This window comes from Serinus canaria, chromosome 26 (genome assembly GCF_022539315.1).
Source record: "Serinus canaria isolate serCan28SL12 chromosome 26, serCan2020, whole genome shotgun sequence".
NCBI classification, from domain to species: Eukaryota; Metazoa; Chordata; class Aves; order Passeriformes; family Fringillidae; genus Serinus; species Serinus canaria.
In genome coordinates this window covers 667,334-692,711 of record NC_066339.1, presented here as the reverse complement: position 1 = coordinate 692,711, position 25,378 = coordinate 667,334, and the positions used below count along the sequence as shown (strand labels likewise).

Genomic DNA, 25,378 nt, shown 5'->3' with positions numbered 1-25,378 from the left:
GCAGCGTTCCCCCGGGTGGGTTTTGGCCCTCCCATCCCCGCCGTTGCCCATGGGAGCTGCAGGACAGGACCCCCTGAGCCGACCCAGCGGGGAAACCCCCGAGGCACCCCCATTTCTCCTGAGATTTCCAGCCTCCATCCCTTGCCCCGAGCTGGGGCGGGGGAGCAGCTCGGAGCTTGGGAAAAGCCCCGATGAGCCGCAGGCCGAGCCCTGCAGGGCCGGCTGCAATTTGCCCGAGATGCGGGCGGGTTCTCTCGGAGCCCGGGGCTCGGCCCGCGCTGCCCCTGGCACGGAGGCTGCGTGGCCGCTTCCCAACGCCGACAGCGCGGGGCAGCAGCACCTCGGCATCGCTCCCTCGCTGCCTTTGCCTCTGTGCGTTTGGGATTTGCTCCTTGGTTTCAGCCGCTTTCCCTCTCTTGGCAGGAACAGCACTCGCAGCGATGCCGGAGCCGTGAGTAGCTGCGGTCCCCTTGCACCCCAGACAGCCTCGCCCGGCTGCGCTTGTCCCTTTGGGGAGGATCTGCTGGGAGACCCTGCCCCAGACCTCTGTGCCGTTCCCCTTGCAAAAACTGTCTTTTAAGTGCAAATTGTTTGCCCTTTCAATGTCTCAGTTCAAACCTCGGGGCTTTCCCAGATCCCCAAATGCAGATTTGAGGGGGGGCAGCACCTCTGGATTTGCCGTGAGTCTCTCTGGAGCACAAATCCCACACATTCCCTGGTGAGCAGAGAAGAGAGGGACTCCCTGTAAAGCTTTCCTGGAGCAACGACCTGGGGACGTCCCAACCCTGTGAACCTGAGCAGCATCCAAGCATCCCGACCCAGCTGAAATTCCCCCAGACCCAGGGACTGGGGGAATGAGGGTGTCTGAACCACAGGGACTGAGCTGGGGTTGGCACGATGGGCACAGTGCCAGCTCACCTGTCACGCCTGAGTGACAGTTTGACATTTCTTAGTTGTAGCCCTGAGCTCCCACTGCATTTCCAGAGGGCACCTTCACCTCAGACCTGGCTCACGTGCTGGTAGCAGCTGTGAGATACAGAAATAAGGAACCAACTGCAACCACACGAGAGCCATTCCTTGACTGTCCCCTCTTTTTTAATCTCATTCCTTGATGCTCTGTTCTCTTGTCTTGTTTTTTCTGCTCCTCCCTGGCTGCTCCCCTGCCTGCAGGGAGGTAAGTGCCATTCCCTTTGGGAGAGCCCTTGGTGCTGCTCTGCGTTTTCTGTGTATGTTTTCAAAGGGTGTTTTCCTTTCCTCCCCTTTCCCCTAGAGAAAATCCAAGATCACAGCCTCACGCAAACTCTTGTTGAAGGTGAGTCCCGAGGGCTGGAAACTCCCTGGGGTTTGTCTTGCTGGGGGAAAGGAGCCAGGTTGCAGCGCGTGGTCGGTGGGACAGGGGTGAGGAAAGCTCAGGGATGGGCTGTGGGGAGCAGCTCCCACCCACCTTTCTCTTCTCACTCATGTGGGATTTGTGGTCCAAACAAACCTCCCCTTCACTGAGGTGGGGAGAGACCCCCACACCTTCAACTCTGAAGCCTCAGCCCCTTTGTGCTCCAGCACAAGCCTGGGAGTTCCCCAGGCTCTGGCTTGGGATAAACATTGCCTGCCCCAGCAAAGCCAACATCAGCAGCCAGAGGGAGCACAGCCTCATATCCCCACAGCCTCATACCCCCATGGTCCCACAGCCCCACGGCCCCATGGCCCCACAGCCCCACGGCCCCACGACCCCACTGCCCCACAGCCCCACGGCCCCGCAGCCCCACGGCCCCACAGCTTCATACCCCCATGGCCCCACGGCCCCACAGCCCCATGGCCCCACAGCCCCACGGCCCCACGACCCCACTGCCCCACGGCCCCACGACCCCACGGCCCCACGACCCCACTGCCCCACGGCCCTAGAGCCCCATGGCCCCACAGCCCCACAGCCCCACACCCTCATACCCCCATGGCTCCACAGCCCCACAGGCCCCACAGCCCCACAGCTCCATGGCCCTACAGCCCCATGGACCCACGGCCCCACTGCCCCACAGGCCCACAGCCTCATACCCCCATGGCCCCACAGCCCCACAGCCCCACTGCCCCACAGCTGCATACTCCCATGGCCTCACGGCCCCACAGCCCCACGGCCCCACTGGCCCAGAGCCCCACAGCCTCATACCCCCATGGCCCCACAGCCCACGGGCCCCCAGCCCTACAGCCCCATGGCCCCACGGCCCCACAGCCCCATGGCCCCACAGCCGCGTATCCCCATAGGCCCATGGCCGCATGGCCCCATGGCCCCACAGCCCCATGGCCCCACAGCTCCACGGCCCCAGAGCCCCATGGCCCCACAGCCCCATGGCCCCACAGCCCCATGGCCCCACTGCCCCACAGGTCCACAGCCTCATACCCCCATGGCCCCACAGCCCCACGGGCCCACAGCCCTACAGCTCCATGGCCCCACAGCCCCACGGCCCCATGGCCTCATACCCCCATGGCCCCATGGCCCCACAGCCCCATGGCCCACAGGCCCACAGCCCATGGCCCACAGCCCCATGGCCCACAGCCCATGGCCCATCGGCACCCATGGCCCACAGCCCATGGCCCCAGCCCCATGGCCAGCCCACAGGTCCACAGCCTCATACCCCCATGGCCCCACAGCCCCACGGGCCCACAGCCCTACAGCTCCATGGCCCCACAGCCCCACGGCCCCATGGCCTCATACCCCCATGGCCCCATGGCCCCACAGCCCCATGGCCCCACGGCCCCACAGCCCCACAGCCTCATATCCCCATAGGCCCATGGCCCCATGGCCCCATGGCCCCACAGCCCCACGGCCCCATGGCCCTACAGCCCCATGGCCCCACATCCTCGTATCCCCATAGGCCTATGGCCCCACGGGCCCCATGGCCCCACAGCCGCATGGCCCCACGGCCCCACAGCCCCATGGCCCCACAGCCTCATATCCCCATAGGCCCATGGCCCCATGGCCCCACAGCCCCACAGCCCCATGGCCCCACGGCCCCACAGCCCCATGGCCCCACATCCTCGTATCCCCATAGGCCCATGGCCCCACGGCCCCACAGCTCCACAGCCCTAGAGCTCCACGGCCCCACAGCCCCACAGCCCCACTTCCCCATAGGCCCACAGCCTCATACCCCCATGGCCCCACAGCCCCAGAGCCCCACAGCCCCACGGCCCCACAGCTGCATACTCCCATGGCCTCATGGCCCCATAGCCCCACGGCCCCACTGGCCCAGAGCCCCACAGCCTCATACCTCCATGGCCCCACAGCCCCACGGGCCCCCAGCCCTACAGCTCCATGGCCCCTCGGCCCCACAGCCCCACAGCCCCACAGCCACATACCCCCATGGCCTCAATGCCCCACGGCCCCACGGCCCCACTGCCCCACAGCCTCATACCCCCATGGCCCCACAGCCCCACAGCCCAATGGCCCCACAGCCCCACAGCCTCATACCCCCATGGCCCCAGAGCCCCACGACCCCAGACCCCCACGGCCCCATGGCCCCCACAGCCCCACAGCTCCACACCCTCATATCCCCATGGCCCCACAGCCCCACGGGCCCCACAGCCCCACAGCTCCACGGCCCTACAGCCCCATGGACCCACGGCCCCACTGCCCCACAGCCTCATACCCCCATGGCCCCACAGCCCCAGAGCCCCACTGCCCCACAGCCTCATACCCCCATAGCCCCATGGCACCACAGCCCCACAGCCCCACCGTCCCACAGCCCCATGGCCCCACGGCCTCATACCCCCATGGCCCCACGGGCCCCCAGCCCTACAGCCCCACGGCCCCACAGCCTCCTACCCCCATGGCCCCACAGCCCCAGAGCCCCACAGCCCCACGGTCCCACGGCCCCACCCAGCTGGGGGGAGGCTTTGATGTGTGTTTGGGGACAGCAGGGAGGGGGTGGCACATGAGTCTGTCCCATCCTACAGACATTGTGCGAGTGGCTCAGGGGAAACGGGGCCTGTTCACTTCACACTTCTGCCATTTCCTCATGCTCACAGAGTTTGATGCTGGCCAAAGCCAAGGAGGAGTGGGATCAGGAGATTGTGGACAAGCAGGCAGAGAAGGAGAGGTACCTGTCTGAGAGGGTCACTCCACTGCATACCAGTGGGCTCTCCTTGAGCCAGCTCCAGGTACTGCTCAGCCCTAGGGTGCAGTGAGCTCCTTGGGAGCATGAGGGGCCTCACTCACTGCTCTCCTGTTTTTTTGGCCCCAGGACCTGTGTAGGGAGCTGCACGAGAAGGTGGAAATTGTGGATGAGGAGAGATATGACATTGAAGCGAAATGCAACCATAACACCCGGGAGGTAGGACAGACTGGTTCCATCTGGAAACTCCTTCCCAGTGGCAGCTCTGGCCTGAATGAGGATGTGTCATGGACCAGGCTGGGCTGGAATGTGGGACAGGCACCAGGGTTTTCTCAGGGCTGGTGTTTGCTCTGCAAGGCACCACTCAGAGCAAGGTGAATCCCTGCCCAAGGGAATCCCAAGTGTCCTCGGGGTCCACAGAGAGGTTCCTCACTCTCCTGGTCACCCCTGTGGGTCTGAGAGCTTCTCGTGGCACAGCTGCCACCTGAGCAGGCCCAGCTCTGAGCCTGGGTGGGCAGAGCCCTGGTGGGGGTGGATCTGCAGGGGAGGTGCAGATCCCTCTGGGGCTCGATGCTGCCAGAGTTCCTGCTTCCCACAGGGGCTCTTAGTGCAAGGCAGCCAAGCAGTGACCTCCCACCCCTGCTCCTCCCTGCCCCTGCAGATTAAAGATCTGAAAATCAAAGTTCTTGATCTCCGGGGGAAGTTCAAGAGGCCTCCCTTGCGCCGGGTCCGTGTCTCAGCCGATGCAATGCTCAGGGCTCTGCTGGGCTCCAAGCACAAGGTGTCCATGGACCTCAGGGCCAACCTGAAGTCTGTCAAGAAGGAGGACACAGAGAAGGTGGGTGACTCCTCTGGAAGCTGGAGATAGACTCGCTTCCTAGGGGTGCCCTTGCCCTTCTCCAGGGCACCCTGTGTTCACCCCCTGTCAGCCTTGGAAAGAGCCTTGTGAGGCCATTCCCACTGTGGGATCTTGTGGGACCACGTAGGACCAGTCTGACTGGACCAGGTGGATGGTAACTGGTGAGATTTAGGGCTTTGTCTGTGGTGCTCTTCCCTCCCAGAGTGTGTGGGGGTCTCTCACCTGGGCCCCCTCAGCACCACAGCTGAGCTGCAAATGCTGAGTCTGATCTTTGATCTTGTAGGGAACCACAAGAGCTCCTGCTGGGCACAATCACACCCAGAAATCTCCCAGGGAACTCCCAGACTCAGATTAGATAAGACAGAGCAGCCCAGCAGTTGGCCTGAGATAAATGGCCCAGTTCCCACCTGCTTGGCAGAGGTGTGAGAAGGGAAAGTCTCATTGCCAGTGATGCCCAAACCTGCCTGAGGTGTGCAGATGCCCCAGCAGCAGGAGCTGTACCTCATCCCCAGCAGATCTGGGGATCCCCTCTCCCGAGAGGGCTTTCACCAGCTTGTTCCAGCTCAGCAGAGTGAATGAGAATTGGATGAGCAGAATTGGATGACAATCTCAATTTTCAGCTGTTTTTCATTTGTACCCCCATTGTGGTATAGCACTTTTCCAGCCCTTTGGATAGAAAACTGTGATTACAGCCCTGGGCACCAGGTGGAGAACAGATCTGGGTTTGCTCTACATGGGGTGAGATGGTGTTGGGGCACAGTTTGTAATCTACAAATGCTGGGGGGGCAGAGCAGACACCTGGGCTCCCAGAGCTGCTCTCACCTGCCCAGAGCTGCTGTCACCTCCCCTTCTGCTCTGGAAGTGTCTGCCAGGCTCCCACTGTCACACCAACAATCCCAGTCCCCAGCAAAGGCTCAGAAAAGGTGGAGGTGGGAGGGCAATGCAGGAAGTGTTTTTACTTTAGTAAAAACATTTGCCCCACTGTGCTGCTGTAAACCCAAAGTCCCACGTGGTTTTTTCCTCCTAAAGAAATATTTCTGGGATTATTGAGCCTTCAGGTGCATGAATGCAGCTTGGCCAGGCTTTGGGGAAGGGAGTATCCACATGGATCCAGACCTCCCTGTGGAGATCAGGCTGCTGTTTGCCACCTCCCCAGGCAGCTCCCTGTGCAGGGACACATGGCAGAGGGACAGGGACTTTGCCAGGGGGCAGCTGTGTCCCAGCTGAGGCTCTGTGCAGGGGAGTGACGGGGCAGGGCTGCCAGAGCCTCATGCCCAGCCCTGTCCCTCGGCAGGAGCGCCCTGTGGAAGTGGGCGACTGGCGCAAGAACGTGGAAGCCATGTCAGGCATGGAGGGGAGGAAGAAGATGTTCGACGCTGCCAAGTCCCCCACGGGGCAGTGAGAGGTAGGGCTGGGTCCTGATTCCCCCAAGCTCCCTCAGCCTCCTGGGCTGTGCTTGGAGAGAAACAGAAATGTCCCCAGTCTCTACAGAAAAAGGCCACCTGTCCCCATGTCCCACCCTGCACTTGGCTGGAGGTCTGTCCCACACCTCTCTGCCATGGGGTGCCTGCCAGCCCCCCTCCTCTTCTCCTGGGTGCTCCCCTTTGGCTGTGCGGCCTGTGCCACCCTCATCCCATAGGCATTGCTGGCAGCAGCCACAGCCAAAGCTGCCCCTCTGCCCCTCTGCTGTTTCTTTCCCACAGGAGCACTGGGAAGAAGACTGTCCCCATCCCTGCTGCCAGCCTGCCCTCGCTGCTCCCCTGTCCCTTTGTGCCCATCTCTGAATTCCCACTGAGCTGAAACACAAGGACAACGATGTGGAAAGGAAACCTGAGCTTCTTCCTTCCAGCAGTGCCCTCAGCACTGCTCCTGCACAGCATCCCCCTCCATCAGCCACAGGACATGCTGTCCCCAAGGGCCACTGCTGCTCACCTCTCCCAGCCCTGCAGAGATGGCCCAGAGGCAGCACCTGCCCCCTGTGCCCTGTGGCACCCCGAGATGTCCCTGGCAGCCAGACATGCATTAAAAAACTGTCCTGGGCCAAGGCAGCATGCACTCCTCACTGGGGAACTCTGCTCAGGGACAGTGCCAGGGCCAGGTCACCCTGCAGTGTCCCCATGCTGGCACTCAGACCGCACACCCTGGGCTCCCACAGGCTCTGGTCTTGCCCTTCCAGCCCTGGGTTGCTCCTCAGATCCCAGCAGCTCTGCTGAGCCCCTGGCCCTGCTCAGGGCCAGCCCTGCTGGGCCTCAGGGGTGCAGAGCTCCCCAAGCACCAGCCTGGGGGAATAGAGCTGCCTGTTCTCCATCCCCACTTCTCTGCTTCTGGAAAAGCCTTCAGAGCTCCAGACACCAGCTCCCCACTAGCTGCCCACCACAAGAACTGCAGCTGTGGTAATTGGGGCATTTCAAGGTTTAATTCCAGAGATAAATCCATATTTCAGGCCAAACATCTCATGCTTTCCCCCCAGTCCAACCATTTCTGTGACACAGCCCCCCAGACGGCAGCTGGTCAGTGAAAGCAGCTGGGAATGTGCCAGCTCATTCTGGAGCAGGGCTGGAGGGGTTAATTTGTGAGAATTCAAACTCCTGGCTGGGGGCTCTGCAGGAGATGCTCAGCCCACATGCAGAGCAGCTCTTGGTAGTTACAGCAGTGCCTTGTCTGTGTTCCCAGGGTATCCAGAGGAATTGCAGCATCCCCAGATTCAAGCCCATACCACACCAGGGTGTGCTGCAGCACCCCCCATTCCTTTGGAGTGAGCCTGTAAAGTGCAGAAAATGCAATAAACTGGGAGCAAAGGGCAGGTCTCAGACAGGGCTGGAAGGAAACAGCATCAAAAAGTGTGTGGGCTCCAAGAGAGATCAACCTTCCCAGGAAAACACTGCACTCCCAAAGCAAGGGATGGGAGAGGATGGCCCCATGCTGTGGAAGTCCTGCAGGACTTCCACAGCACACTCATGGCTGGCAGAGGGAGTGAGGGAGAGGGTTCAGAAGGCGGGTTTGGGTTTCTCTCCAGGACAGCTGAATTCCTCTGGCATTGCCTCCCTTTCTTTGGCCAGTTCAGGGATCCTGAGCCACTCTGCTCCCTGTCCCTGGGCACAGAGGGTGAGGGGGGACACTACTGGAGACACCTCTCTAGCCCAGCCACCAGCATTCAAGACTGCCACAGCTCCTTCACGGAGGATTCAAAACTTATATGCAAACTCTTCCCCAAATCAGGAATGGATCAGAGGAGGCTGCTACTGAAAAAGGCTGCTCCTTTGGCTCAGTCTTTGGGATGCTCAGTCCTTGTCCTTCCACCTGACCCTTCATGCCCTCAGCATCCCCTGCAGGACTGGAGCAGTTGCATGGCACACAGAGGCTTTCCCACCCATTTTTTTATCTTTTCATGCTTAATTTGGCCAAGTAGCTGCAGCCTAGCAGGGTGCCAGGACTCCTCTGTCCTCATCCCAGGCACCCCAGGACAGGTTCCAGGCAGCCCCAGCCCTGGGAAGTGTCTCTGTCGTGGCCAACACAAGTGGCTCAGCTCCCAGGGGTGCATGGTGAGACCCAGGGTCTGCCACGGTGCCCACTCTGGAGGCAGAAGGTTTTGGATAGCAGCTCAGCTCTCCAAGCTCAGGGCCTAGGCAGGAGCAGTGCCGAGGTCTGAGATCCTGGGATGTCTCCAGGAATCCCCAGAGGGAACTCACACAGGTCCTGGCAGAGGAAGAAAGACGTGCAGGGAGAGTTAATAACTGTGACCTGACCAACTGGTAGAGCTGGAAAATGCAAGAGAGGTTTCATGGAAACAAAGCCTTCTTCAGGCCTGGACAGAAGCAGAAAATGGCACAGCAGGGGCTGAGTACAGTTCTCTGAGCTTAGTACAATTATGCTAATCTAGTAATTAAAAAACAGGTGTGGAGTTTGTGGGGTTTGGAAGGGATGGAAGGCAGATGAAAGGCGACAGGGGTGCTGAGTGCTGTGCAGCAGGCCCTGGTCAGTGGTGGCCACTCAGGCTATCCCTGTCCCTGTGTCTGTCCCCATGCCTGTCCCTGTGTCCAGCTAGCCCTGCTCACCCAAAACTGCTGCAGAGCCAAACCTAGGGGCTCCCCAGGGAGAATCTGCAGCCCCAAAGGCAGACAGGTGTGCTCAGCAAGGTCCCAGGGCCCACATGCCCTTGTCATGGGCTACAGATGGCTTCCTGAGGCCACCTTGTGTTTTAGATTGAGTGGGGAGAGAAAAACCCACCCCAAAACTTTTCCCTCTACAAGATTCCCTACTTTTTCAAGGTGTAATGCTCCCCAGTCACTGAGTCCCATTTTCATCCCTCTGTGGTGGAAAAGCACACTGACTGCCATGGGAAAACAAAGGTCTACAGATTGCAGTTCTATTAGGAACACAGAAAAAGTGCAGGGAAAAAAAAAACCTCTTTTAGAGGGACTGAATCTCCAGGGGAAGATGGGACAGTCAGCTCTGAGCTCTCCTGGTTGGATCAGGGGCTGATCCAAGTCTTCCTCTCCATCTCTGCTCTGGAGCTGTTCCTGTGGCCCTGGGCCAGCTGGGGTCCCAGTGCTCCCATGGCAAAGGGAAGGCTGAGCCTTCCACCCAGGTGTGCAGGTGGCTTCCCTCAGCCCACAGCTCTGCAGAGCCATGTTTTTTCCTCCCAGGTGACAACAACCTCAGCTTCTGCTCACTGAATTAGAAAGGAACCCTCCAGTACATTTTTTACTGAAAAATCAGCCCAAATGGGGGAGTTCACAAGGCTGTTCTCAGGAAGAGAATGCTGGAGGAGTCACTGGTGTCTCTCTCTAGAGGAACTGGAAGTCAGCCCTGTCTCCTCAAGCTGAGCAGAGCCCAGTCCCCACTGTCCTGCACTTTTCTCCACTGCAGCCTAGACTCCCAAAAGAAAGCAAAGCAATGCACTAGTATCTTAATAAATCACAAACTTCAAATTAAATTGGACAGTAGGAAAAAAAAATTATCAAGACAGTATGGGCTTCTGAAAACATCCCTCCCTCCTTGTTGGTTATAACATGGTCCCTTCCAAGTTACACAGGGGCTGTGTGACCTCCTTGCTGACCAGTCAGACTCAGAGACACCTGAACTGTGCCCAAATATTTCCCTGAATATTTGCAGATCAGCTGGAGGCTGGTGCTGAAAGGGAGGAAAGGTCAGTGGTGATGGGAAGGGAGTGAAGTTTATTCCATGGCCTATGCAGGTGACTGCAGCATCTTGCCCTGCACAGGGCTGGCACAGGCTGCAGTCCCTGAGGTGAGGCTGAAACACCACCCTGGGACCCCTGAGGGCTCTGGGTGCAGGGGCAGACCCCATGACAGGGCCATGGCACAACCCCTTGGTCCTGTGTGTCCCCTGTGGTAGAAACCAGGAAGGAATTTTCCCGTTCTGGAGCCCCCCAGGCTCAGGTGCTGCAGCTCCAGGGAAGAGCAGGATCCAAGGTGAGCAGGACACATCCCTCTTGTCCCTCTGCCCTTGCTAGGCCTGAGCCCTGTCTCTCACTGCTCAGGGACTCCTCAGGAATCATAACCAATTCAGGGACAGGACAAGCAAGGAGCAACGGCCACAAACCCAAACAAGAAGTTCAACCTCAACATGATGAAGAACTTCATTCCTTGGAGGGTGCAGAGCCCTGGAACAGCTGCCCAAGGAGGGCCTGGAGGGTCCCTCTCTGGAGACATCCCAAACCCACCTGGATATATGCCTTTGTCCCTGCTCCAGGTGACCATGCCCCAGAGGTCCCTTCCACCCCAGGCAACCTGGGATTCTGTCACTCCCTGTGCTGTGAAGGTGCAGTTGTCACAGAGCTGCTGGAAGTGAGCCAGGCCTGTTCTGTGCAGCACCTGAGAAGTCTGCACTGATGTCACTTTTGGGGGGTGTCCCTTGTTTACCATTGTTAGATCTGGAGTGTCACAGGGATGGCATCTGATGAGGAGGCCAATCTGCAGGGAATGGAAAGGGAACCTGAAGGACAATGAGGCATCATGGTGGAATTTCTGAAGCAAGATTTGTCTTTTTTAATAAAAAGCTAAATTCTAAAGGAAAATAAGCCCTCTGGTAGCTGGTGCCAGGCAGTTCAGACAATGGATATTCCTTTCCTAGGAATATTTCCTGTCCTAGAAAAGGCCATGGTTCAGTTTTTGAGCAAGCACCAACTGCAGACCCTTCACAGAGTTCTCTCTGTGCCATCACACACATCTCTCCAAAAGCTGAATAGATTTTAGTGGGAGGGAGAGCCCTGGACCATTCCAGGGCATGCAGAGCACCATCCCAGGGATGGAAGGAGACCTTCAGCTCCTCCCAGAGCTTTTAAATGCTGGTGGGACCTCTGGGAGCTGTGGTGGGATGGAGCCCAGCAGGAGTTAAAACCCCTTTTCCTGGTCATGGAGCCCCATGTCCCAGCTCAGGAGGGAAGCCTGGGAAGAAAATGCTGCTCCACCATGGCAGAGCAACAGGGGTGAGCCTCAGGAGATAGAGAGGAGCTGAGCTGTGGCTGAGGCTGAGGGACCAGCACAGCACAAGGGATGGAGGTGCAGGGTTCAGAGCTGGGCCCCAGGAGAAGCTGAGGAATGCCCTAATTACACATAGTTGTGCAAACTGGGAGCTCTCTGCCACCCTGTAGCCAAAGAAACAGGCTCTGCACTGTGATGAGACACAGGACACTGTTCCCAAGGGAAAAAACACCCCTTTGAAACTGGTCTAGCTCCTTAGAGGCTATTAATGAGTTCGGCTGATCACACCAGGAGAAGCTCTGGGCTCCTCCTCGGGCAGGTGCAGCTCTCCTGGGCAGAGCAGGGGAAAAGGGTTTGGCTCTGGAGCTTCTCTGCTCAGGGCACATCCTGCAGCTCTGCTCCCTCAGCCACAGAGCCTTCCCCTGGGGGCTGTGGGTCTGGAACAGCAGATGGGACAGCCTGGAGAACGGAGCAGGTCTGGATAAATATCAGATTGGTTCTCTGGGCATCCCTTCCCTCACAGACTCATCTCTCTGCCTGATTTCATCACCCTCAGCTCTGGGACCTGCAGCTTGGGCTGTGCTTTGAGGATGAACTCAGGGTGGCCTAAATAACTTTGCTAAGGGAAATCCGGTCTGACAAAGTGACTGCTGTTTGCTGAAGGCATCAATGAACTATGGATAAGGGTGACCTGGGACACAAGCATTTTCCTGGGATTCCAGAAGCAAAGACCTTTAGGTCAAGCACAGCTCAGAGGGAAAGTCCAAACAAAGATAAATAATCAACCAGCAGAGAGGAAACAGTAGTAAGATAACAAACTGCTGATAATTCCTGCGATTTTGTCACAGCAGACAGGAAGACTGGTGATGCAGACATTCAGAAAGATCTGGCAGCACTTGGAGTTTGGGGATAAAGTGGCAAAGGAGGTTTAGAGGGGTATGAAGTGACACATGGGAAGAATCAAGCATGACTTCATCTATGAAATGAGGGGCTCTGGACTTTAGATTTATCTCCTTAGGAGTGAAATTTTGGGGTTATGGTGGACATGAGAAGACGTGAGGAACATCAGGCAAAACAGGAGCTCCATGGCAGCAAAGATCTCCAGACATGAGAGGTCAATGCTTTGTGCTGCTGTACAGCCCAGCAGGACCCATCCGAGATAAAGGAGGAGATTCCCAGCACTGGGGAATAGGCCTTGGGAACTTCTTCCTGAAGGATATTTTCTTCTCTGACCATTTTCCTGGGTTTGAGGGAAACAGGGCAAACCCATGAAGGAGAAAGCCTCTGAGGGCTCTTGAATAAAGAGGAAACTCTGTTCAGCTCCAAAGTTTTCTGAGCTGCAAATAAAGCCCCAGGAAGGGGCAAGTGTCAGCAAGGGGGTGAGTGTCAGCCAGGCTCATCCTCTGACTAATCCCCAGGCACTAAATGCCCATCTAGAATTTCTTCAACTTAATAACCAGAGGAATTGCAGACTGGGAGGTTTTATATCCCTTTGCTGTGTAGATCCTAGCTGGGGGTGTTCTTTCACTGCCACGTTCAGTCTAATCCTTTGGAAAACCCCGCTAAGTCTGGTGCTCCAGTGCTATCCTTTGGCAATGAGCTTTGTGAGCGCCGTGCTTGCCGTGCATTAATCACAGAGTTTTTATTGCTCTAGAGGAGCTGCTGATGCTGGACTGCTATATATAGTCTGTCAGCAATTAGCAGGATGCTTGCAAGGTTATTTAAGTAATTTTTTTCCCTTATGCCACAACTAACTGAATTTTCTGTATATATGAAAACACTTGAAAGAGGAGTGATTACTGTGAGAAGAAAGAAGAGCCGAGAGCGAGCCCTGCTTGGAGCGGGCGGCTTGTTTGACAGGGCTATCTCCTAGAAATGGGATTTTAATCAGAAACCTTTGATTAAAATCATTGCTCAGGTCACGGCACACCCCTGTGGGCTGGAGGCATGCAGGGCCAGCCCAGCCTCACAACCAGTTCCTCGGGCTGGTGCAGGGATGGATCTCACTGGAAGCAGAGGTTGTACTCAAGGGGTCCTGGATGACATTTCCTGCAGGGAATAGCACCTGGCAGCCCAAGCACTAGGGTTGAGGCCATGCTGTGGGAAAATCCAGGCTGGCACCTGGCTTTTGCTGTGCCTGGGCCCCCCCTCCTCCCCTAAGACAATCCCCATTCCCCCACTAAAGGCAGTGACCCTGTGGCTTCACACCTGCCCTTGGTAGGAGGGCCTGCCCTGTGTAAGTGTGGGGGCCTTGGGGCACAGCCAGAGGTAGGATGGGTTTGATGGGTTGGGTCTGGGTGAGGGATGAACCTGGGCACACAGGCCCTCTCTGGCACAGGGCTCCAGCACACAAAAACTGGACCCCCCCCCATGCCCCAGGCCCCTCCCAGACTCTGTGAGTGCTCACTGCTGCAGCAAAGCCCAAGAATGAGAAGACCTTGACAGCTCCATTTGAGACATCTAGAAAGGGTTAGAAGGAGCAGGGGCCCTCCCAAGCTCTTTGGAAAGGGCTGCACTGCGCCCAGCCGGAGGTGTTTTAATGACTGTTTTGGATCCCCGAGAGCCAACCTCCTCCCACTCGGCCCGGGGTAATTCACCTCCTCCGCCGGGCTGCGGGAGTTGTTGACTGGTGGATTGCGGCCGGTAGAACAGGTTCTCTGCAAGGGAGTTGTCTCCGAAACCCGGGAGACGTGGATGGCCCGAGCCGCGGCTCCCGGCTCGGAGCCTGGCAGCGAGGAGGGCTCTGGTTTTGCGTGGCACTGCTGGGCAGGGCGGCTCTCGTCCCGCGCCGCTGGCACACAAATCACAGCCCTGCCTGTGTCAGGTAGATAAGGAACCATGTGATGCAGCTGGTGGGAGCGGGAGGCAGGCAGGGTGAAGGCGCACAGGGAAATAACCTTGCAGGGAGTTCCTCCCTCCCTTCTCGGGGAGCATAGTAGTCTCCGGGCAGCGCTGATCCCGAGGCTCCCTTGGCCTGTATGCCTGCTTGGGTTCTGGGGGCTCTCTGAACTCGGGTAGCGGCAATGTCCTTCAGCAGAAGGAACTGGTCCGATCTCTCCAGGTAAGTGCTGGGGATTAATGCTTAACCCTTTCCCCCGCCGGCAGGGAGGGGTGAGGGTGGGCTGCTGGTGGCCAAAGGGGCTCGGGGAGGATGGGAGAAGGGGGCAGCTGCCCTGGGAGTGTTTGTTGTTTGCAGAGGTGAATACCAGCCCCATGGAGAGCTTGGCGCTGCTGGAGTTTCTTGTGGCTGGGCAAGATCAGAGGCGTTTTTGTTTCTGCTGCCTGGGGAAACTGGGCCAGGCACAGGATAATTACCTGGATAAGCATTCTTGTGCCATGCTGGATACATTTTGGGCCTGTTTTGCCTTTCTTTGGGGAACAGACTATCTGGGCTGTGCCTCCAGCCTTGCTCTGAGCTGGCTGGGGGCATTTCCACTTCCCCCATGCCCATGCAGCCCCCTAGTGCATGTCCTGCTCTGCCTGCGGAGTCTGCAGCCCTTCCTGTGCTGAGCAAGCCCTGATTCAGCGGCACTGACTGAGCAATCCCTGAGCAATCCCTGCAGCACCACCAGCTCCCTCGTCCTTCCCAAAGAGTGCTCCAGAGCAGGGGAGGCTACTGGGCACCCTGGGCTGGATCAGGCTCTCGCACAAAGCTGGAGCAAGGTGGGATCAGCCCTGACCCCTGCAGACCCCAGGCCAGCCCTGCCAGCCTGGGCTGCACAGGAGAGGTGATGGAAACTCAAAAAGAGCCATGCTGTGCCAAAATCAGAGCAGGAACCCTGGCCCAAGAGGATGTTATGTCTCCGAGACTTAATTGCAAGCCTCAGTACCAGGTGTAAGAAAGGGGACTTCAGAGAATCCCAGACTGGTTTGGGTGGGAAGGACCTTAAAGCTCATCCAGTTCCACCCCTGTCGTGGCAGGGACACTTTCCACTATCCCAGGCTGCTCCAAGCCCTGTCCAGCCTGGCCTTAGACACTGCCAGGGATCCAGGGGCAGCCACAGCTGCTCTGGGCACCCTGTGCCAGGGCCTCCCCACTCTCACTGTGAAAAGCTTCCTTATTTTAGTTGAGACCCCACTGCTCAGAGGCCACCAGCTCTTAGCTGCCTCTGGTGTGGGTGGGACAGGTCGAAAGGCCACTCCAGCCCTGTCCTGATCCATCTCCCCTGAGCCACAGACCTGCCCCAACACCAGCCCAGCTGAGTCCTGCACCCCATGTACCTCCCAACCCCGGAAGGCATTTCCTGAGCTCTCCTGAGATGAGGCAGCACTGAAACAGCAGAAATGTCAGAAATCTCTGCGCTAATCATTGACAGGGCATGAGAGGACAAGGCAGGGACACTTGCCAAAGATTTTTGCTCATGTCTTTCAGCTAAAAAAGGTAAGACAGCAAAAAATAAATCCCTCTTTGAAAAGAGGAGGGAAAGATTGGCAGAGCAAATCCATAGCCTGATGGGTGGATCACGTAATTAAAAGTAACGAGGAGCTGCCTGTGGATAGTGCCAGGTTTTGTGCTGCCTCAGAGGGAGCCATGGTAATTCAAGGCAGGAAAATCCCATTTTCACTTTGGAGGAAACTGCATAAAATCAAAGAAGTACCCGGTCGTTGTGAGGATTCAGCCCGGCATTAGTGCTCAGTGCTGCAGTGCTTGAGGGACAGGAGTGCAGAGGCCCCGGGATCTGTGTCCCCCCGCGAATCTGCCGCTGGGATGTGCTTGCTGGGATGTGCCCCGGGAGGGCCGGGGCTGTGCAAACACGGCCGGGCTGTCCCAGCCGGGGATGCTCCCTGGGCACATCCCAGCCTTCGCCAGCCACGTCTGGCCCGGTGCCGAGCGGGCATCGGAGCCCGCCCGGAGCTACCCAGCCTGGGTCCGATTGCTGTTGGGGCTGTTCGTCTGCGGGGCCAGCGGAGGGAAGGGCAGGGCAGGGCAGCATAGCCCTGTCCCCAGCCCAGCACTGACCTGTCCCCAGCCCGGAGCTCCCTGTCGAGTCCTCTCCCCCCTTCGCGCTCCGCTGGCCCCGCCGCGTTCCCGCATGCCCCGAGCAGGAGGAACAGAAGCCGCGAGCACTCGCGGGGGGTAAAGCGGTTTAATTTATGACCGGCTGGGATTACTCAGTAACTCGGAACCAGCCGCGAGTCCTCACTCGTAATGCGGCCTTGCCCCCCTGACTTTCGCTAAAAGTCAAATTCATGGCAAAGGCTGAGCTGGGATGAGGTCCTGGCACGGACCCTGCGCAAGGGAGGCTCTGCTGGAGTGCCCTGCTGGGGTGCCCTGCGGTGTTTGTGGCTGATTGAGGGCTCGTGTTGAGAGAGAAGAACCAGGCTCTGAGAAGCTCCATCAGCCAATAAAAATATTTTCCAACACATTTCATGCACCAGCACAGAGGGCGGGCAGTTTTGGCACTAGTGGAGCTGGTGTTTTCCAGACAACTTTTTATTCCGAGTGGCATTTTATTAAAACATAACAAAAACAACAACAACAAACCAAAAAAAAAAAAAAAAAAACAAAACAACTCACAAAAAAAAAAAAAAAAAAAACACCAAAACCCAACCCACATTTGGGTTGTGCAAAATAAAATGCTCAAAGATGATTCCAGACCTCATCTTTTTGTCTCAGTCTGTGATTATAAACAATTCCCACTCCAAGCACATGCAGGGGGGAAGAGGAGCCCTGCCAGCCCCATTCCCAGGCAGAGCCTCTCAGCAGTTGCCTTCAGCCTCTGATACTTTTGCATCTGAGCCTCTAGAAAAATTAAATTGCCATCACCACATCTTGGTTTTGGCCTAAAATCTTGTGCCATAGTGGTTACCCTTCCAGTTTATGTGGTTGAGGTCTGTGTGGTAGCTCAAGGGTCGTGGTCTGGCTGGGTTACAGGTTCAATATCCTTCCCCTGCAAGGTTTGCTTAATATAGGAACTCCTTTGAAATGAGTGCTCCCTCCAGCAGGAGAAAATGGGAGTTGGGAAGTCAAGTACTTGCTTTGGGAAGGGCCTGCATCAGCTGGCTGGAGTGAGAGCCCTTAGGGGAGCTTGGCTTGTGCTGGCCTCACTCTTCTCCAGCAAGGTGACTTCCTCCAGCCCTTGGCCTTGCCCAGGGTGTAGCAGTTCCTTTCTTGTCTGGCACCAGGGCTTCAGGGTGTCCATGCAGGACACAGCCTCCCCATGTCCTTGTGTTTCCTCCCAAACAGCCTGGCCAGGCAGAGGACCCTGGAGGATGAGGAAGAGCAGCAAAGAGAGCGCCGGCGAAGGCACCGGAGCCTGCTGTCATCCACCTCCACGGATGAGAAACCTGCCAGCCCTGCCAAGGACATCAGCCCAGCTTCCAGCAGGTCTGTGGGGTCCTGCTGGCATTGGCCTCGCTCCTGACACCGGGCCCTGGCAGCTGCTGCTGTGGCTGGCTCCTGGCTGAGGGAGGGCTGAGCCGTGGGCAGAGCTCACAGCCCTCGGGAGGAGGGATGGGCTCCCAGGGGGGCACAAGGGGGGACACCTCGGGTGGGCTCCCCATGGCACACGGGCAGGAGTGGGGGAGGGCTGGTGCCAGGGCAGAGCTCAGGGTGGTGCTGCAGGTGGGATCTGCAGGCAGATAAGGGGTGCCCAGCTCTGCAGGAGAGCAGAGCAGGCAGAGCCTGGCTGGCTGTGCTGCCCCTCTGAACCTCACAGTGACGCTGTGGCACCTTTTCTGAAGGGGAGATCTGAGCCAAGGGCTTTCCACTGGTGCTGCCAAAGTCCCTGGCTGCAGGGAGCTGGGGTTTGGAGGTACTCTGGGACCAGGCTGCCCTTACACAACCTGATCCACTCTCTAAATTGGTCCTGGGAGTGTCCAGTGGTGGTTTGTGTCTGCAGTGAGGCTCCCACTCCAGAAGTGTTCCTGTGTTTCAGACAGGATGGAGTTGGGACTCTTGGGCTGGATATGGGGTGGATGGGGGCTGGGCATGACTAAAATGAACCAGGCAGGAAGGACAAGTTCCTCTTCCCTGGTGCTGACACAGGCTGGCCATGTGGTGACTGCAATTCAGGAGGAGGACAAATGTTATCCCATCTCCTTCCCAGTGCTGGGAGTGTGCAGACACAGCCTGCCAGGTGTCCTTCGGCCCCTTCCCAGGCCTTGTGCCTGTTTCCCTAGGGGAAGGAGGGGAAACAGCTTTTCACAGGTCGTGTTGGGACTGTGAGTGGACCTGCCAGAGCAGATTGGCTTCCAACCAACACTTCCCACTTTAAGTTAGTGGGATTTTTCCTAGTCCAGCGAAGAGTCACAGCCACATTTCTTATCCAGCAGCAGACCCAGACTGCCCTGAGCCTGGATCTCCATGGCACAGGACTTGGTGGGTGCTGGTGTCCTGGGATAAGGCTGCAGAAATGCTTCATTTCTATGACAGAAAGGAAAAGAAAAAAAAAGAATTTTAATCCAAACTTTTTCTCAGACAGCTGAGCTGGGGTGATGAGCATGAGAGAGGCTGCAAGCCCTGGTCTGCAGGGAGGACTCCAGGATATTTATGGGATTTTTATGTCCCTCTCCAGAGCCTTTTGCCTCACTTGCAGCATGAAATCACCCCTTTAGCCCCAGGGGCTGAGGTTGTCATCCCATGTTGTCCCTGTTCCTAGACCTTCATCCCTGGTGAAGCCGCAGTCTCCGGAGAATGGGGAAGAGCGAAAGCTCTCAGAGGTGCTGAAGACACAAGAAGGGAGAAGAACAAGGGGCCTCCCACCTGTGTCCGAAAAGCTGAGGCAGGAGAAGGAGCAGAAGGAGCCAGGAGCGGGAGAGAGCTGCCAGGAGACAGAGGCACAGCCCCGCGGGAGGCAGGAGAGCAGCCGGGCTGCAGAGCATGCTCAGGAGGCGGCCAGGGGCAGAGGGGACCCGCCCAGAGACAAGAACCTGGAACCAGGCTCTGAGAGGAAGGTGGTGGTGAGGACATGGCTCCAGGACAAAGACCAAGGAGCGCAGACTCCTCGGGGGGAGCAGAGGAAGGAAGCAAAGGAGCCACCAGAGGTGGGGAGCTGCCGGCTCCGGGAGGTGAAGATCCTCACCAGGGTGGGAAACCGCAGCACAGAAGAGAAAATCTCAGCAGTGACCTCATCTCCAGAGCAGCAGGTAAGCAGGAATGGATGGGGCACCAGGGGGAGAGGTCCTGGGTGCTGGGAGAACCAGAGAAAGACACAGCCCAAAAGTACCAGGAGGAAAATGGGATTTTGAGGAAGGATTTTTGGAGAGCTGCAAAGCACAAGGTGGTGGACAGGGTCCCATGACCTCCTTCCCCTCCCTGGTCTGTGCTGTCCTGATCACCTTCTCCAGCACAAACTGCTGATTGCCATTAAGGGGACACTGAAGGGCTGTTGGGGACTCTGTATGTCCAGTGGAGACAGGAAAGGTTTGGAGGATTTTGATCTCAAACTTTGGCTTCCAACCCAGTTCCTGCCCTGACTGTTCAGCTCCTGCACCTCAGTCTGCTCTGCAGGGATGCATCTGAGGTCTCCTTTTTCCTAAGCAGCCATCCAGGAACCCCTCAAAGCAGGTAATCCAGCTGTCCCCTCCCCGAGATGAACCTGCAGAAAAGCCAGACCCTTCTCCAACTCATGTCACCTCCATCCGACGGGCCAGTCCAAGAACTGTCTCCTTCCGGGTAAGAGCTGAAGCAGGTGGGGAAAGGATTCCAATGAGGCAGTGGAGGATGGGGGGAAAGGAAGGATTGCTTTGGCCTCTGGATTATGTGGGCAGAACCTGTTCCCAGAAGTGTGCTCAAAACTTACCCTTGGGCTGGGCACTGCAGTCCTGATTCCCTCTTCCCCCTGTTTTCCTTCTCTGTGTCTGACTGAAGGCATGTGAGATTGAACATATCCAGTTCATCCACCTTGTGCTGACCAGAAAACTTATGAGAAGTGATGAGAAAACAGAGAACTCATTGTCCTCAAAATTTCCAGAGCCACAGGAATTGCCATCCACCTTCCAGCCTTTCCATTCTTATGTGAAAGCACAGGATAAAAATAACATCCATCCTCCCTCTCATTCCATATTACAGTCTGAGAATATGTTTCATTTCAAAAGAGATCTCTGGAATAAAGTGATTGGAGAAGCTGGGAAAGCCTAGAACTGTCAGGATCATTGCTACTGTGAGTCAGGGCTGACTGGCTACACTTGATTGACTTCCATGAGGCTTTACTGGGAATAAAACTGTTATCACCATGAAGTGTCTATGGTCTGGGGAGCTTTGATATCAGATAAGCTCTGGTGTGGGTGCAAATGGAGCTTTCCTGGGGGAGATCAGTAAGATAGTGTCTCCCATGCTTATCTTTGATAACCAAAGTTCACTGCAGGATCTCCTCTCCTTGTCTCTTTCAGATCATCTCCAAGAAGCAGAAAGAAGAGAGCCAAAGCCCTCTCACAAGGAGGTCAGCATCTCTTGTCATGTTGCTTTGGTCCTGCTGGGCAGGAATGGCCATCCTTTGTTTTCCAAGGGAGGAGGAGGTGCTGGGGCCTGGCAGGCCTGGCACAGATCTGCTGGACATTGGTCCCCAGCCTTGTGGAGTGGGTGGGCAGCGATGCTCGGCAGGGGACAAGACAATGTCCAAGTGCAGCTTGCATCTGAATGAGATCCTGGAACCACAGAACAGTTTGGGTTTCAAGGGACCCTGCAGATCTCATTCCAACCCCGACATGGGCAGGAACATCCTCCACTGTCCCAGGTTGCTCCAATATCCCCCAGCAAGCCCCCACTTCTCTGGGGTTATGTAGCTCCATGTCGGTGCTTGTGGGCACAGGTCCATCCATGGGGACATCAAAACAGCCCCGTGAGCAGCCTGACCTGGCTCTGGTGACCCGATCAGGGGATCCTCCACCCCTCCGTGGGCAGGTGTGTGCTGTAGGCAGAGCCATGCTGACTTTGGGGGCAATGCAGTTCAGAGCTGGCAGAGCTGGACCCAGGGCAGGCTGAGGAGCTCTGAGGTATTTCAGTGTTCAGTGTGGCCCTGGAAAGGCAGTGACACCAAGAGCTCGGTCACCAGCAGGGACTGGGCTGCTTGGGTCACCTGGCAGATAGATGCAGGAGTGCTGGGTGGGACGGGGCCTTCCCCTGCCAAGTGCAGCTCCCAGGACCATGGGCTGATCCCAGGACATCCTAGGGGGGCTGGTTTCAACTCTTCCTTCGTCTTCCCCAGTGCGAGTCTGAGGATCCCAGGCAGCAACAGCACCATTGGGGAGAAGCTGGAAAAGTACAACTCAGCTGTGCAGGTACCAAGGGTGCTCAGCAGGGCCAGGTGGGGGTGGGAAGACAGAGAGGGGTGGCCTAGAACCAGGTGGGGAGGGGAGGGCCTGAGCTGCATCAAATACCAGAGCTGATGGGGGTGAAGGAGATGGAAAGGCAGGAAAAGGGATTGGCCTCAGGGTTTTAGGAGCAGGGACCCTTGGAGGGGGTCTGGGGATGCCTCACGGCCCTGCAGGGGGGAGATGTTCTGTGCAGAGGGTCTGGGGATGCCGTGGTCTGTTGAGGGAAGCAGTGCACAAGGCTGTGAGCTGGTGATGGGCAGGAGGGGACCAGACCCCAAAAGGCTCAGGGTATGAGCCAGAAGCTGGACTTTTCTTTTCACCCCGGGATGCAGCACAGCCCTGCTGACGCCTCTCTCTCTCCTAGCGCTCGGAGGGGGTGAAATCCTCCGTGCCTGCCCAGAAGAGTCGCCTGCTCTCCTCGGAGGGGGTGGCGAGCAAGCGCAACTTCTTCGAGAGAAGCGCTCCCAGCAAGGCGGAACCGGCGGCTCTCAGGAAGGTGAGGCCGGAGCGGCTGAGCGGGACGTCGAGCGGGGCTGTGCTGGGCAGGCACCGCCTCTGGGGCAAATCTTCCCCTCTTCGGATACCAGGCTCAGCCTGGCAGGCTGCGGAGCTGGGTGCCAGAGCTGCCCCGGCACTGTGTGGGTTCCTGCCGAGCGCTGGAATTTGAGGAGCTGGGATGGAGCCAGTGTGTGGGCTGTGCTCTGCTGCCGGAGCTCCGCTCAGTCTCCCCATGCCCTGGGGACTGGGTCGGGTTACATTCGTGCAGGGAGAGCCGCTGCTCTAACCCTGGTGTCCCTCTCTGTGCCGCAGGACAGCCTGAAGATCTCAGGCTCGGTGACATCCCGCATTAATCTGTGGATCAGCCGAGCTCAGGAGCCTGCCAAGGAGGAAAACGGAAAGGTAGCAGCTTGTGTCAACGTCAAGTGAGAGCCCTGAGAGCAGGCAGCCTCACAGGACATGGTGCTGCACCTTGAGGCAGGGTTGAAGGGTGGATGAGCCCTTGGCTGAACCTATTAGAGGGTTTGGGAGCAGTTTAGCCAGGTTTGGAGGTCTCAGAGCTGCAGGACCACCATGATGATATATCAGGGCTCTACTTGTTGTTGTGTTCTGACTGTGAGCCCAAAATTCCCAAGACAGCTGATTCCAGCCCTTGGTGGTTTGAGGAGGGAGAGGAGCCAGCTGGGTGCATGTCCCAGGACACGCAGGGATACCTGACCCTGCCCCCCAGCATGATCCCATCTCTGCCATCCCATCTCCTCTGTCTGGATGAGCAGCTCTCCCTGGGGCCAGTGGGAGAGGAGCTGTGTGTTCAGCCCTTCAGCTCTGAGGGGCTTGGAGAGGTCCTGGTGCATGAGGGGTCTGGAGTCATCTGCACCCCTACATGAAACCAACCCCCCAAAATTAGGGGGTCTTGTGGCTGTGGGTGCGAAGTGCCCAGCCAAGGGGACTAAAAGGTCATCTCTTGGCCACCGTGCAGGAGAGGGACAAGAGGGCATTTGGCCTCAGGGTTGTTTGGTGTTCCTGGAAAGGAGGGGCTCAGCAGGTCCTGGGCAGGTCTCACTGCTCACAGCAGGGAGGGCTTTGGCCACTGCTCGTGGCAGCCAGCTGGCCCAGGAAGGGCAGCTCCAGCCCAGCCCTGCAGCCAGGGAAGGTGAATCCAGGCTGGGCTGGGAGATCAGCGCTGCCTAGACGTGTCTGTGCCAGACAGCTGTGCCAGCAAAGGGTTTGCTCCTGGAGTGACTCTTGGGGAAAGCCTGCAGCTCCTTGGTCAGTTCTCCTTCAATAGCACCTGCTCCACTTCTGTGGCTGGAGCTGCACTTGGCTTTGAGGGTCTCCCAGGTGCAGGATCCCAAAGCTGGCTGGTTTTACCTGGATAATGTGTGCTTCAAGGTTTGGGTACAGTCAGACCAAGCCAACACTGCACACGATGCATGGGGAAAACTTTCTCCTGTCACTTCTGACTCTCCTGTTTGCAGGAAATCCGGAGAATCAACAGCCTGGCAAAGCGAGATGTCTGGATAAAGCAGCCTGGAGACACCTCTGGAGACACCAAGGTAATTATGGAGCTGCTCTGGAACCTGGTGCATCATCTGTGGCAGAGCCAGGATGTAAGGGGAGGGGTGATATGGGGTAGTCAGGACTCTGTGACTTTGGGAAGTCAGCAGGAGGGGACAACTGGAGGCATCTGTAAGGGTGAGGAGGACTCTGGTCTAGGAGGAGAAGGGAAGTGGCCTGTCATGGGATTTAGGGGATGCCTGCCTGCCCCATCCCCTGCTGGGGACAGCCACTGCCTGGTGAAAGCAGCTGCCTCTGGAGGGGTTGCAGCCTCAGGCACAGCCTCAGTGGTTCCCACTTTCTTTTGCAGTTGCAGTAATACCAGCTGTGCTATCAGACCATCTGGGAAAAACTGGTTTGCTCCAAAGATCAAAGCCCAGCCCTACCCAACCATCCAGCAGCCACTGCCACGAGTCCCCTGTGCCATGTGTGGGTGCAGCCCACGTCATGGGGTCCTCTGCTTGTGGGATGGGAAGGAAGAAGCCTGGAAGAGTCTCCCTGTGCCCTCAGTCCCCAATCACTGCCTCTCTGTGGAAGTCCAGGCCTGCAGGCTCCCCACAGATGCTGAAGGCCAACTCCTGCCTTGTTTGCCCAGCACATTTGCTGTTCTGCTCCTGATCTCTGCCTGTGCCCCAGAACTGCCCTGGCAAAGGGGATCCCCCACACAGCTCCCTGGCAGCTGGAGGATGTCAGTGAGGCAAGAACCTGCCTGGCTGAGGGAGTTCCAGCTGCATATCCATGGACCACGTCTGCTGCCTGGGGCAGGTGGGGCAGTCAGCTGTCACCCCTGCCAGGCTGTCACTGCCAGAGGGGCCCAACCAGAGGCTCATGAAGCTACATGAGTGCTTGGAGATGTCTCATGGAAGAAGGGGGGACTTGGCCCTGGTGTTTCCTTCCACACGCAGCTGAACCAGAGATTTGTCCTTGTCCCTGCAATCCCCTGCCCATGCAGGCAGTGACCCTTCATCCAGTGATCCAGGGGAGGGTGAGCTGGCCCTGGCCATGGCCACAGCCCTGTTTGGGGGATTTCATGGAGCTGAGTGCCCTGTGCTGGGCCCCATTTCCCTCTTGCCTTTCCTCCTGAGCCCTTTGCTGTGCAGCCCCTGATCCTGCATTCCTGTGGCTGCTGAGCCCACCCAGCAGGGATGGGGGATGCTCTCTTGCAGCCTTTAGGGTGGCTTTAGGGTGCCGTGGGCAAAGGGCTCAAATTCTCTTATTGGGGCCATTCTTTGGGTTTGGGTTGTGCCTTGAAGAACCACTGTGGTGACAAATTCAGCGTGGGAATCTGCTGCTGCCCCTGGAGCTGATCCTGCTTGTTGGGCTTGGGAAAGGACTATGTGCCTTTTTTTGTTTTTTAATAAAAGTTGCTCTTTCTAAAACACTCATGGTCACCTACTGCTGGTCTGGGACTGGAAACTGTTCCCTCCCCTTCTCCCGACAAGGGGAAAATAGGGAAGACCCCGAATCAAATGTGTCCTGGGGAGTTAACTCTTCCCTTCTCATTGCAGCATCCCGCGGTGGGAGCAGCGGCTGCGGGAGCCGGACCGGAGCTGCCGGGCAGGGTCTGCTCCTGCACTGCTGACAGCGCTGCCTTATCAGCGTCCGGGCCGCGGTGACAGCTGGGCTGGCTTGTGTCAGCCCCTCGGGCACTCACGTATCTC

The 25,378-nt window shown here is 57.6% G+C and overlaps 2 protein-coding genes and 1 long non-coding RNA gene across 6 annotated transcripts; 2 read left to right on the top strand and 1 right to left on the bottom strand.

Annotated features, from left to right (window-relative positions):
• Nucleotides 1-238: 238 nt before the first annotated feature.
• TNNI1 (troponin I1, slow skeletal type) lies at nt 239-7,003 on the top strand. Its single transcript, XM_050985355.1, is given in 9 exon segments — nt 239-350; nt 353-416; nt 418-451; nt 1,271-1,312; nt 4,015-4,146; nt 4,230-4,319; nt 4,762-4,938; nt 6,254-6,364; nt 6,663-7,003. Coding segments are annotated over 8 exon segments (759 nt in total). The 3' UTR covers nt 6,362-6,364; nt 6,663-7,003.
• Nucleotides 7,004-7,353: 350 nt separating this feature from the next.
• LOC108963127 (uncharacterized) lies at nt 7,354-17,585 on the bottom strand. Its single transcript, XR_001991836.3, has 2 exons — nt 16,366-17,585; nt 7,354-7,720 (listed from the first exon to the last, which is right to left on the bottom strand). It is a non-coding gene; the product is annotated as an uncharacterized LOC108963127 (long non-coding RNA).
• LAD1 (ladinin 1) lies at nt 14,002-25,098 on the top strand. Of its 4 annotated transcripts, none has more exons than XM_018922259.3 (10): nt 14,003-14,466; nt 17,593-17,733; nt 19,007-19,493; nt 19,891-20,022; nt 20,739-20,788; nt 21,554-21,626; nt 22,027-22,158; nt 22,473-22,562; nt 23,639-23,716; nt 24,028-25,098. In XM_018922259.3, the coding sequence occupies exons 1-10, from the start codon at nt 14,429-14,431 to the stop codon at nt 24,034-24,036; spliced, it is 1,230 nt and encodes a 409-aa protein (XP_018777804.1). In that variant the 5' UTR covers nt 14,003-14,428; the 3' UTR covers nt 24,037-25,098. The 4 variants fall into 4 exon arrangements, with proteins under 4 accessions (XP_018777806.1, XP_018777804.1, XP_009095667.1 ...); XM_009097419.4 differs by having other exon boundaries at nt 19,888-20,022; XM_018922261.3 differs by lacking the exon at nt 19,891-20,022 and having other exon boundaries at nt 14,002-14,466.
• Nucleotides 25,099-25,378: the final 280 nt, after the last annotated feature.